Here is a 13146-nt window from a genome sequence, read left to right as displayed (position 1 = left end):
CAAGTGGGGTGGTGCATGGGAACACACCGCACCATCAACAATGCCCAAACAAGCTTCAAATCAACACAAACATAAAACCTGTTTTCAACACCAACATAGCAGTTTGTCTACAATATTTAATGCAGCTACAACCATCTAAAAGAGCCAAACAAGATATGAGGGAGAAGCCATACAAAAGCTCTACAACCCTGAACAAGAAGCTAATGCAAAGGAATCACCCATGAGAAGATCTATAGGCACTAACTTAGAAAAAATATCACAGATTCTGGGACTTTGTGAAAATCACAGATTTTCACCAGCTGCTTATGCTCTGAAGCATTTTGGCAGCCTCCAAAATGATATCTACAAAAAGTGAAAAAGCATAAAATTTAACAGGGAGCTAGAAAAATATAAAATCTCACAAACTTTAGTTTGTTGCATGGGTTGATTCCCAACACATGAGCTAATTCATCCAAGACAACACGGGAAGAAAATAACATGAGATCCCTAGACTTAGTGAAAATCACAAGGTTTCACAAATCTGTCAGTTTCAGCCAAGTGTCAACTTTGACAGGGCACAATAGATGCATAGAAATTCCTAAGAACAAAACAAAGATCACATGCTGTAGATGGGTTCACCCACTACCACTACATCAAGGATTCATCCTCAAAGGTTCAAGGCACCACCTAATACAAAGCACTAAACATGGCATCCTGACAGAAAATAACAGTTTTATGAAGTTGCTCTAAAGTGAAATCTGATTGCACCAATGGATTCCTGGGATGATTCTACCACAAAATCATATATAATACATGGGTACTTGCATGTAACATCAAGGCACAAAGCTAGCTCGAAAATGACACATAGAATCCTATTACTACAATGACTATCATCACAAGTAAAACTAACACATATTGCATCATCTACACATGCACTTCCTAGGACAAGAACAACATATCTAACTAGGCATGGCATGGAAACACTATATGGTCACACACACATATAGATATGGGGTTATACACACACACACACACACATGTGCAACTCATATACACACCACCTACCCCTACACATGCACACACACAAGCACTCTCACACAACACCACACCATAGTGGCAAGCATGAGGGGTTAGGCCCTCATGCACAAGTGCATATGAACCCATGCACACACACTCACATACATGAGCACACACATTTACACATGCATATGCACTCATGTGCACACACATACACTCACATACATTCCTAGGCCTCAAAGAGATAAAACAATACCAACACATACACTGGTTTTAAAAAGAAACAACTCCAAACAGTGAAAAAAAGAAATGCAGCCAAAAAAAAGGGGTGGTTGTGGTTTGAACCCACAACCTCCCTAGTGCAACAACACACCCATACCACTTCACTACTCATTCGAATCTTAACAAAGGGGGGAGATGCTCTTTTGAGCAGCCCCCTCTGCTCCTACTTCACACACCCACGACGGCCGAAACAGGGGAGGTTCTCCGGCGACGCTCCGGCGATCTAAACTGAACGGCGGCTACGGCGCGGGACGCGGGAGGAATGAGGAACCCATTCCCGTGGCTAACCCACGCGGAGGGACCCTATGACGGCAGCTCGACGCGGCTGCGCAACCGGCCGCGCAGGACAACGACGGCGGCGCAATTCCGGCGACAGGGCGAGTTGATGGCGCGGGGAAAGGAAGGAGAGGTCGGGGCGCTCACCTAGGAGTGCTTGGAGGCGCTCCCGCTGCCGAGAAGAGGAAGAAGAGGCGAGGTGACGGCGATGACCTACTCTCCTCCGCCCGAGACGACGACGGCGAGGAGGGGTCGACAGAGGAGGGGATCCACCCTCCTTGCACCAGGAATGGATCGAAGGAGGATCCAGCATCCTCGCTGCGCGCTTGGCCTTGACGGGGAAGTACCGGCGACGAGGGGAGGGACGACGGCGATGGCGGGGCTCCCATGAACTCTGAACCTGAACCTGTATCTCTCTCTGAATCCTACCTCAAGAGGGGAAGAAGGTGTTGGCGGCGGAGGAGAAGGAAGGGGAGGAACCCTAGGAGGAGGGGCACGCACACCGAGGCTTTATAGCCCTCGGCTTCCGTGTATTCACGGCGTCGACGGTGTTGCACTCTCTCGGTCGCTCCACTGATGGAAAGAAGGGAAAAGCTACGACGTCAGGAGGAAGAAAGGAAAGGGGAGTGGGTTGCGCGCGGGGGAAAAGGAGGCGAGGCCCAGGGAAGAGGAGAGTCGGCCCACTACTCTATCTAGCGCCCCGGAGGAAAAAAACAAAAGGGGGGTTCCTCTTTTTTTAAATAAACAACACACAAACCAAAATGCCCATATCCACACACGGGTTTGAAAAATAAAATAAAAATACATAGGGCATAAGGGAATTATGCCCTATTTAAATAAAATACTAATATGATTTTAGGACAACTAAATTATATTCCAAAACAGGATTTATAATGTTGTTTTGTAAATAAAATCCCCATATGACTTAAGTTCTAAAACCCCAAGGCAATACCCCCTCAATCACAAGTTAATACTGTGAATGTTTAACATTTTTAAGAAGGTTTTAGCAAAGTTTGACACACAAGTTTAGAAATACCAAAAGGGGCTTTGCCTTGTTTGAAAAGCATGGTTTGAGAAGCATTTTTTGGAAACCTCCACATCACCACACACCACCACAAGCATAGCTAGCAACACCAACAAAAATGAAATAATGCAAAAGAAACGAAGGATGCCATGATGCAAAGACGATGACATGAAATGACCACATGAAATGATGACTTTATAACATTCAAAACATGGTTCCCCAAAAGGAAAGGATCCCAATATGGCAAGGATAATATCTGGGGTGTTACAACGGTGATGTTAGCTCTCCATATCCGGATCAGGAGGCCACCTCTCCGGGAGAGAAAGCACGTCCGAGCTACCCGCACCCCACCTCCCGTTGCCCTCACAACCCGGGAAGGGGGGCATCATCATCGCAATGCTACCCACCGGAGAGCAAGCATGCGACCCGCCATTCGAGGCCGCCGCCCCAGCATCCTTATCGCGAGATACCGTCTGTAGCGCACCTCACGTCGCACACAACCATGGTAGGAAGAGCTATGCCAGACCATCAACTCCTAGCCCGACATCAGTCCCTAAGTCTAGGTAGACGCCTCCACCGTAGGAGGCATCCACACCTATGTCCCCAGCCAATACCCAGCGGACTGGAGGGGACACGACTTCGAGACTGTTGATGGTCACCAGTGAGCTAGGCCCAAGCCCATGGCCAGGCGAGCTCACCCGATGCCATGCCCACGGTCATTGCCGCAGATCTGTGCACCGACACACCGGTATCACTACCACCACCAACGAGCGTCTTACCCGCGAGGGAAGCCCGAGCATCCGTGCAGGCACATCCCGGGTCACTCCCAACCTGAAACAAAAGCGCCCCGGGCCTGATTTGACCCGCCCGAGCATGAACCTTAGATCTGGCCCATCCCCGAAATGCATGCGGCCGGCGCCATCGGTACCCGCCCACCCCCGCGCCTCATTGGACCAGATCCGGGAGAAAGAGGACAACACCGTCGCCCCATGCCGCCTGAAGGAGCCTGGCCAACGCGCCAGCACATCCCCGTCCGACGCGCTCCGCCGCCCAGCCCTAGAGCTGCCCAGACCAAGCCCACCCCCAAGGCCCAACACCACCACCGCCCTCAGCGCCTGTCACCGGAGGGGAAGCAAAGGCCACCGGCTCCTGCCGCCGCGGCCCGCGTCGCCTGCCGACCAGATCTGTCCGTCGCACGAGGCGTGCACCCCGGTTGGCTGATGCCGCTGGAAATCCCTCGCACCAGGCTCTCGCAGCCACGCCGCTCCAAGCCCAACCGAGCCAACGCTGCCGTCACAGACCCACGTCTGCCCACGTCGCTGGCATGGACATCCGCTTCGCCGCCACTGCGCCCAACGCGAGCGTCGCGCCCTGAGGTGGCCACTGCGTACTGCGCTGCAAGGAGCCATGAGGTGTGCGCCGGCGGCGGCGAGGGAGAGGATAGCGAGGGTAGAGCTGGCGGTAGCATGATTTAGGGTTTGCCCTCCCGCTCACGTCAGCGGGTCGGGCGAACGGGTGAGGGCCGAAACCTTTTTCAAGTACCGAGCTGGAACGTAAAAGAGCCACATTTGGTTTATTAGATAGGTTGTCATTTCGTGTATTTCATTTAATATAGTGTTAGAATAATCTGAGGCTCTCCGTCGATCTACTGAGGACCAAGCAATCACGAGAGCACGACACCGAGATTTGTTAATGAGGTTCACCGATATGGCTACATCCCCGGGGCCTGAATATGGAGGCTCCTCCCCATGATACCGTCACAACACCGCACCCTGGCCTCCTGGGCGACGACACAAGCCGTCGGCTCCCCTGCGTACATGTGCTAATATGTTGGCATAGGTTAAATCATGTGTCTACCCCTGCTATATATGAGAGGCCTAGGATACAAGTGTCCTGCTTGGACACGACTCCATATCCTATTTAAACACAATACAACTACAAGTCTAACCGTAACCTGCCTTGTACAATAATATTCGACACAACTCTAACAAACTTCACCTTGGCGAATATTCTCCACCACCTTGGATTCATCCATACGTCAAACCTCCATGTACATTGGACTTGAGATTATACCATGAGCACCGCTGCTACTCCCAGACTCCACGTGACTCCACCTGCAACTGTAGTCTCTTCTTGTCTTCTTCATAGTCAACACTCGAGCAAAATTAAGTTCCTCATTACTCTACTTTGTGCTATCAACTTTCGGAGTATCCATTCAACCCCATCACACACTGATCACTAACCTACGTGAAAGTGAACTACCCACATATTGGATGCTACATATAAGAGTTATTTGAACTTAACTTCCTTGCTCTTCTTTGACCGTCTGTCTGAAACTTGAAGGAATTTTACTATCGCCCTGTGTCACCCTGAGTCAAATTCACAGTTGTCTCACCCTTTTTCGGATAGTCTCTGACATGTCACATAGCTATAACACCATGCTTCCTTCTGTACTTGTTATCCGCACTTTGCCATGTGCACTGAACACCACAAAATATATGGCCATGTACTCTCTCCGCTTTTGACAATTTCAGATTTTCCGTCACTTCCTCAGAATCTCCATGGTCAACTCCTACCATCAACTAGCACCGATAGACCCAGTCACCAACTTCAATCTGGTACCTGTCAACACTGCTTCAGCACCCTCTACACACTTTGTCTGACAACATGTCTGACCACTAGTGCATTGGTCTGTCATTGTGCCACGTGCTTACCGCACGCCTCGACGCTATAACCGCGTCGAGCCTCTGCTGTCCTGGTCGAGTTTCCCAAGGTCGCTAACCCACACCACTCAACCCCCAATGCAGAGAACTACCGATCATCACCGACCGGTGCTCAGTATCACGTCTCCATCAGACCACTGGTACCCAGTCCGATCCATGTGTCTCTCGCTATCCGCTGAAATAGGCTTTGACTCTCCATGCATTTACGCCGTAGCCCCTCCATCAACACAGAGTAAAATCTTCCGCTAGACTCCGGCTCCACCTTCAACATGACTCCATGTAGCTGGTCGCGCTACCCCGCGTCATATTGACTTCAAGCTCTCATGTGTGCACTGCCTTGAATCAACCCTATGCCATAGTTTGTTGAAGGCGCACAAGCCCTCGGGCCTGCACCACATGTTTCCAAGCCTCAGAAGTTGGACATCACCAGCATCACGCTCATATGTCGTCGTCGCTGAAATCATCGCCATCTTCTGCTTCGACCGACATCTTCATCGATCCGTCAAACAATCCAGTTCGACCCAGCCGAAAAATATCCGACTGCAACCATGCTTCACCCTGCGTCGTGCCCTCCACACATCTCCATGCATTGCTTGACACCCTGTGTTTACATGATCCTTGCACACGCACTCCATGCTCCTCCAAGCCTTATGCGCACATCACAAACCTGCCAACCTCCTAGTAGAATCCTACGTGTAATTAGCAACTCCTTTGAAAAACAATGTTCCTCGATAGCTTCCATGCGTGCACTATGTACCACACAACTCCCAAGGCTCTTTTTCTCCAACGATGATGTTGTCCCATGCCATGTAAATAACAGATGCTGTAGGCTGCCTTTTTTACAAAAAAATCTCCAGTACCTGCATGTGCAACTCGCAACTTTGCCGTGCGCTGAGCACCCAGGCCAACGTCATGATTTCACCTTGGCCCCCTGCTGCCCCTCACCTTGTAGCCGGCCTTCCAACCAGCTGGCCATGCTTCCTCACGATCGATCCGACTGCTATAAGAAACCATGTGCGCACTGCTAGGCCTCACCATTGTTGCACCAACATGCACCCATCGATCTCGTCGAGACTTCCGCTGCACGCTGAGGACTTCCGTTGTACGCTGTACGCTGGCCGCCTAGGCCAAGCCTGACATGGCGCGCTCGGCTTCGCCTCGGCTAGCCCATCACAGCCAATCACCCAGCAGCACGTGGGCCATGCGGCTTCCGTACTGGATCAGGCCACACCGGCCTTCCCCTTACCGTCGTCCCCACACGCGCGCTTTGGACCTGCTGCCCGCGAGGCGCACCTCTGTGTATACGCCGCCGCCGCTGAACCATCCGATCTAGCTGACGCCCTGCTGCATGCTTTGCTCTCGACCGAGTCCTGCCGTCTTGCTCCTTCTAATTGCTCCTGATCAGATCTCCTTGTCGCTTCCGTCAAATACCGCACGAAAAATCTTCCACTTGATCAACTTCTATTCGATTATTCTGCACATCGATTTCAAGGCGACTTCCGAAGATCCATCCTCTAAATCACCATCATGTCCTCGTTGAACCTGACTCTGGTACCACTTGCTAGAATAATCTGAGGCTCTCCGTCGATCTACCAAGGACCAAGCAATCACGAGAGCACGACACCGAGATTTGTTAACGAGGTTCACCGATATGGCTACATCCCCGGGACCTGACTACGGGCGCTCCTCCCCCTGACACCGTCACAATACCGCACCCTGGCCGCCCGGGCGCCGGCACATACCGCCGGCTCCCCTGCGTACTTGTGATATTATGTTGACATAGGTTACATCATGTGTCTACCCCCACTATATATGGCTGATTTTTTTTAATATTACATTTTTTTATTCGTTTCGAAAAATATTGCACATATTCAAAAAAATTAAAATATATGCCTTCCTCGGCCCACGCGCAGCCGATTGGAGGCTCTCGACTCAGGCTTGGCCGATAGGAGGCAGTCGGCCTAGGCCAGGCCGATAAGTGGTTTTTGGCCATGTGGCGACCGACTAGTGGCCAAGCCACGTCGATTGGCCTGTCGGCTCTGCCTGTCGGCCAGGGCGCAGCCGATAAGGCTATCGGCCAGGGCGTGGCCGATTACTGGCCACTCGAGCTAGCCCGAGCCAGCCCCTTCCTCATCTCCTTCTTCCTCCTTCCTCTTTCTTCCTTCTCCCTTCTCCCATTCTACCTTATCTCCTTTCTCTCTTTCTCCTCCTTCCTTCTCCCCCACATAAAAAATCTTCCATTTCCACGTTTTGAACCTTACTTTTATTGTGTAAGGAGGAGGGCGGCCAAACTATCCGTCTCACTAGCGATGGCGTAATTTGTGGTGCTTGTTTTGAAGCTTTTTTTGGTGGTGGTGGTGGAGGTTGAGGTGGAGGTTGTAGTGGTGGTGGTGGTGGTGGTGGTGTGGGTGAAGTCGGTTGTTTTGGTGGAGCTGGAGGTGGTGGTGGCGGTTGCTCGTTCGTGATTATTCTCGGTGTTCATCAAGAGTCATTAGTCGTTCGTCGTTTCTGCGTACGCTTCAAGGGTAAAAAAATTGTAGATTAGTGTATTAAGAAGTTTATAAGCTTTTAGTTGCTCCTTTAGATTAGGATATATTTAGTTTAGAAAATTTAGTTGTTTAACTAGTTTTAGGTGGTCCGGTAGATTAGTATAAATTTAGTTTAGTGAATGAAGTAGTTTAATTATTTTTAGGTTCTCCGATAGATTTGGAAAATATATTTCGGTTTGTCCTTCTTCTAATTTTTTTCCTTGTTGAATAATATGTTAGGTCAGCAGAGATGTCTGATTTAGTGACGTTATGTTTGCACAATGGTCCTGGTACCGTTCAAACAAATGAGATGGGAGCTGATCTTAGTGAATTTCAGTACACACAGGTGCAGGTACCCTCCCCTAAAACATGGTCTGTTAGTCAGTTGACAGAATGGCTTGCGCGATGTTTAGGGTTCAATATTGAAACACACACCGTCGGTGTTCATGCATTATGGACCCGGTCCAGTGCTAATATTTTCTGGTATTTGAAGCATATAGAGCGGGACGACCAATGGGTGCGCTTGTTAAAATCTTGCGAGCGTAGGGGATGTCATCATGTGGCCTTACTGCTCCCCGTGCTAAAGCCGGTGACTGAACCTGAAGTGGAACGTAGCTATGAGTATGGTGAGAGCAGTGTAGGGATGCATGATTCACAGTCAATTCATGCGTCCCATGCTGGGGATGATGTTTACGAAGCATGCCAGAGTAGTCAGGCAGAAGGGGATATGTAGATGATTATCTCAGCGGTGAGGCGGATGCCGACGAGATAGATGGGCACATGCAAAACGAGATGCATGAAGAAGATATAGCGGGTGATATTTTCGATGAATCCGCCGAATCAGATGGAGAAGAGCAAGCACATGAAGTGCCTATTCCTGCATCATGGAATCAGGACTTCTCATCTGAACGACGATCATGATTCTGCCTGGCAGTATCACCAGAACAACATTGCAACAGGTGCCCTCTACCCGAACAAACAAGCTCTGAAGGATGCCATCCTTAATTGGGCAATGTCCACTCAAAGGGTATTTGTAGCTCAAGTTTCTTGTCCGGATAAGTTGACAATGGTTTACAGAAACCAGGGTTGTCCCGCAAGGGTGCATGGATATCTCCCTAAGTACGACACAAGCTGGGTCATAAGTGACTTAGTTAGTCATAATTGTGTTATTCCATGCATCCCTCAAGATCATCCCAACCTTACTTCCACTGTGATTGCTCGCTTGCTTTAGAGCGAGATTGTGGAGTGCAAGGCGATGGAAGTGAAGGCTATCCAGAAAAAAGTCTTCGTCAGGTTAAAGTACAACATATCATATGGCAAGGCTTGGAGGGCTAAGCAGAAGGCACTTGAGACCAGATTTGGTTCGTATTTTGATGCATATGACTCTGTTGTTCGGCTCCTGCAGACACTGCAGAACCGGAATCCTGGCACGTATGTTGACATCCAAGACTTGTACCTGCCAGAGTTCCCAACGGTTAGGGTGTTGCATCGGTTGTTCTTCTCTTTCGGTGCCTGCATCGAAGCTTTCAGACATTGTCGACCGGTGATATGTGTTGATGCCACATTTCTCACTGGCAAGTACAAGGGTCAGATCCTCACAACCATAGGTCAAGATGGGCAAAATCAAGTCGTCCCACTTGCATTTTCTTTTATGGAGAGCGAGAACATCGAGAGTTGGATATGGTTCTTCAGGTAGTTGAAAATAGCTATTGTGCAAGATAAGCAGAATGTGTGCGTCCTTCATGATAGGCATGCAGGTATACTCAGCGTGATCAAGACATTGTCAAACCCTGCTTCTGGTGAACAAACTCCTTGGCAGGAAATTCAGAGTCGTTGGTGCATGCGCCATCTAGGGGCAAATTTCTTCTCGCAGTTTAGAAATAAGAACCCCATGAATCTATTCAATAAACTCTGCAAGCAGAACCAACAATGGAAATATGAGGTGATACGTAACAGACTAAATGTTTGCACATAGAGACATGTTAGGGACAGGAGAGCCGCTCTGATCCCCTCGAGGCAAACTCGCACTCTTCATTTTCTTAGGCCTCATGCTCTGATCCGAGCAAGGCAAACTCATATTGACTGGATGATGGAGGAAGGCAGTGCTAGTGTTCTCAAGTGAGGCTGGATGATGGAGGAAGGCAGTCCAATGCCTCCTTTTATAGACTCAGATGCCCAGGAAGATGGCGGGAAAACGAGGAGGGAAATGAGGAGGGAAAGATTTGGCGGGAAATAAGAGGGTAAAAAATTGGCGGGAAAGGTGGCGGGAAAAGAAATGGGGAAAATTTGACGGGCAAGGTGGTGCGAAAAATTTGACGGGAATGGAGACGTGGAAATATTGGCGGCAACGGAGGAGGGACCGAAATGGCGGGAAAGATTGGGGGAATATGGGCGGGAAATGGAGCCGGGAAAATAGCTAAGGTTGAAAAAAATTCCCATGCACCTATTGGCTTAGCCAAGACCAATTAGTCCTGACAGGGACTTATTGGTCTTGGCTAGGCCGAGGCCGATTAGTCCCTGTCATCCAGCCACATGCACGTTGATAGGCCTGTCGGCCTAGCCAAGGCTAACTTGGACTAATTGATCTTGGCTAGGCCGATTAGTCCCTGTCGGCCATGCCTAAGCCGAGGCAGGCATATATTTGATTTTTTTTGAATCTGTGCAATATTTTTCAAAAAGAATTAAAAAATGCAATATTAAAAAAAATAGCCTACATATGAGAGGGCCAGGATACAAGTGTCTTGCTTGGACACGACTCCATATCCAATCTAAACACAATACAACTACAATCCAACTGTAACCTACCTTGTATAATAATATTCGACACAACTCTAACATATAGGACCAGATACGGAACGAAACCAAAAAATATCAGATAGGGTGGGATTGTTCATAGCGTGGTTTGTGCCCAAAACCATGCGGGGAGGGCATAAGCCCCGTAACCCTCGCAAAAAAAAACTGTTGAACTGTTCAACAAAAAAAATCATTTGAACGGTTTGTCCAAGCAACCTCAAAGTATTGCTCTAGTGCAGACTGCAGACACGTCAAGCGATTAAGGATATTTTTGCTTCGCACGTGTATCACAGAAACCAACTGAGTTTCGTTAGGATCTCTGTTTTAGATTTTCTGCCTGGAGCACAGAAATGTGCAAGACATGACAGCAAATGTTTTTTTTTTCGAAAAGGAGGTTGAGACCATGACAGCAAATGTTATAACAGCAACCATGGTCGTCATAGATCCAATTGTAACCTACTCTAGTTAAGAACTAAGCATTTTACAATCGTTGAACCGATGAAGCTACCAGATGTCGAGCTAAGCTCAAACTTTATTCATGTAGACACGGTCTTGGTGGCCGTCGATCATGGAGAACCCTTAAGCTTCTTTGCGATCCCGGCAAAGTATTTCCCTTGGTGGAAGGCTTGTTGCAGCTCAAGCTCAGTGGGAACTCGTGATCCATCCCCAGCAATGGTGCCAGACCCATACGGGCTTCCACCCTTCACTTGCCCCATCTCAAACATGCCTGAGCCAAACGTGTACCCGACAGGAACAAAGAGCATGCCATGGTGCACCAGCTGAGTAATGGCCGTCAACCTACAAGATCAGCGACAGACTAATTAGCATGTACTCGTACTATACAATTTCCATGAAAAGTCGACCAAGGAAGAAGGATTCTTACGCAGTGGTTTCTTGGCCACCGCCCTGGCAACCAGAGGAGAAGAACAATGCAGCGGGCTTGCCGGCGAGCCGCTGCGGGCACCACAGCTCACTAGTGCCGTCCATGAACGCCTTGAACTGCATGGGCATCATGCCGAATCTAGTGGGGAACCCGAAGATTAGGCCGTCGGCGTCGGCGAGCTCTGCCGGTGAGATGACCGGTACGTCATCCCTCTTCGGTGGAGCACCCATCTTTGCGAGTGCTTCGTCAGAGAGAGTCTCCGGGACCTGTAGTATATTCAGAGTTTCAGATGGTGTTTGTATCAACTGGTGTGTGGTGGCAAAAAAATCATTCGGCCATAGCTAAACCGGTAGATCGTCTGAGTATATACGAGTATGTATCTTAGTTGGTATAGGTATAACGTTGTGTAATCACCTGCCATAACTTGACCTCCGCGCCTTCGACCGAAGACACGCCCTTCTGAATCTCATCTGCTAGCTTGGCCACATGACCATAGGTGGAGTAGTACCTAAAGAACGTGTAAGTTCATGAATGAAGATCTTGTAGGATGAGATTTGCTTTTGTTTTATGGTACACAATAGATAATACTCCACAAAACTTAGAAGTACAGATCAATGATTTTCAATTTTTAATGGTTAATCTAATGCGGCTGTTGCAAAAGCCAACTTTTACAACGATCTCTGCTTGAACCAGACGCTGAGCAGTGAGCAGTGAGCAGTGAGTAACTTCCGTTGATGTCGTGGCCTGAAGCCCTGAACTGACACACCTCGTGTGCACCTCAGGCTGCGTTTTCTCTGCCACTATTGCGCAAACAGTCACTGAGCAGTGAGCAACGCTGGCTGTTTTTCCTATGATTTGGTCTCCAAAGTCTGGACCCAAGGGGAACAGAGCAACGGAGCAACGGAGCAACAGAGCTAACCAACTCCAATGTACACTCCCAATCCCAAATGCAGCGTCAGAGATTCCCCCAAGAAACTAAATCACCCATGTACGTAATCAAAAAGATATATATACAGTAAAAAGAACCACAGTCTCGCCACGCCGCAAATTGGTGGCCAGGACGGTAAAACGAGGAAGTTGCCGGAGGAATAAAGGGTGAAAGGAAGGCGAGTAGGGTTGAGATGTGCTCACACAATGTAGATCTTGGCCGCCATTGCTCAATGCTCAACTCGGATGCTTGGTGTAGCTAGTTGAAGAAGACTGGGACTGGTAGAAAGAAAGCGGAGATGGAGGAATGGGGGAGATGAGGCTTGGCACTCGGTCGCCGTGTTTATGGGAGGGAGGGCTCTTCTTCACGTGAGCGCGAATGCCCAAGGCGGCGACCAACGCGCTACCAGTATCCTGCGACCGGGATACGTGCAGTGCACGTGCATTTTTGTACAGTTAATTCATGCTATTTTTTTTAATATGCACCTTCGATCTCTACATGGACTGCAATACACAAGTCTCAACTAATTTATTGCAAAAATTTCAAGCATTCCAAGTACGATAGAGAAAAGTATAATGGTGAACTAAATTTGTTTTACAACCAACTAAAAACAAGAAATATCTTTACCTAATAATAAGCATGCAGTGACTATGCCATACATCGTCGTTAAGTTTGCACAAAACCCCCTGCATTTGTTACTATTCAACTTGCGG

The 13146-nt window shown here is 48.8% G+C and overlaps 1 protein-coding gene across 1 annotated transcript; it reads right to left on the bottom strand.

The window, feature by feature from the left end:
• Positions 1-10927: 10927 nt before the first annotated feature.
• LOC123410462 (NAD(P)H dehydrogenase (quinone) FQR1-like) lies at positions 10928-12788 on the bottom strand. Its single transcript, XM_045103408.1, has 4 exons — positions 12637-12788; positions 11920-12013; positions 11506-11771; positions 10928-11420 (listed from the first exon to the last, which is right to left on the bottom strand). The coding sequence occupies exons 1-4, from the start codon at positions 12657-12659 to the stop codon at positions 11189-11191; spliced, it is 615 nt and encodes a 204-aa protein (XP_044959343.1). The 5' UTR covers positions 12660-12788; the 3' UTR covers positions 10928-11188.
• Between the last annotated feature and the right edge of the window lie 358 nt (positions 12789-13146).

This window comes from Hordeum vulgare, chromosome 7H, assembly GCF_904849725.1.
Source record: "Hordeum vulgare subsp. vulgare chromosome 7H, MorexV3_pseudomolecules_assembly, whole genome shotgun sequence".
Classification (NCBI taxonomy): domain Eukaryota; kingdom Viridiplantae; phylum Streptophyta; class Magnoliopsida; order Poales; family Poaceae; genus Hordeum; species Hordeum vulgare.
This window is presented reverse-complemented; position numbering and strand designations above follow the sequence as displayed.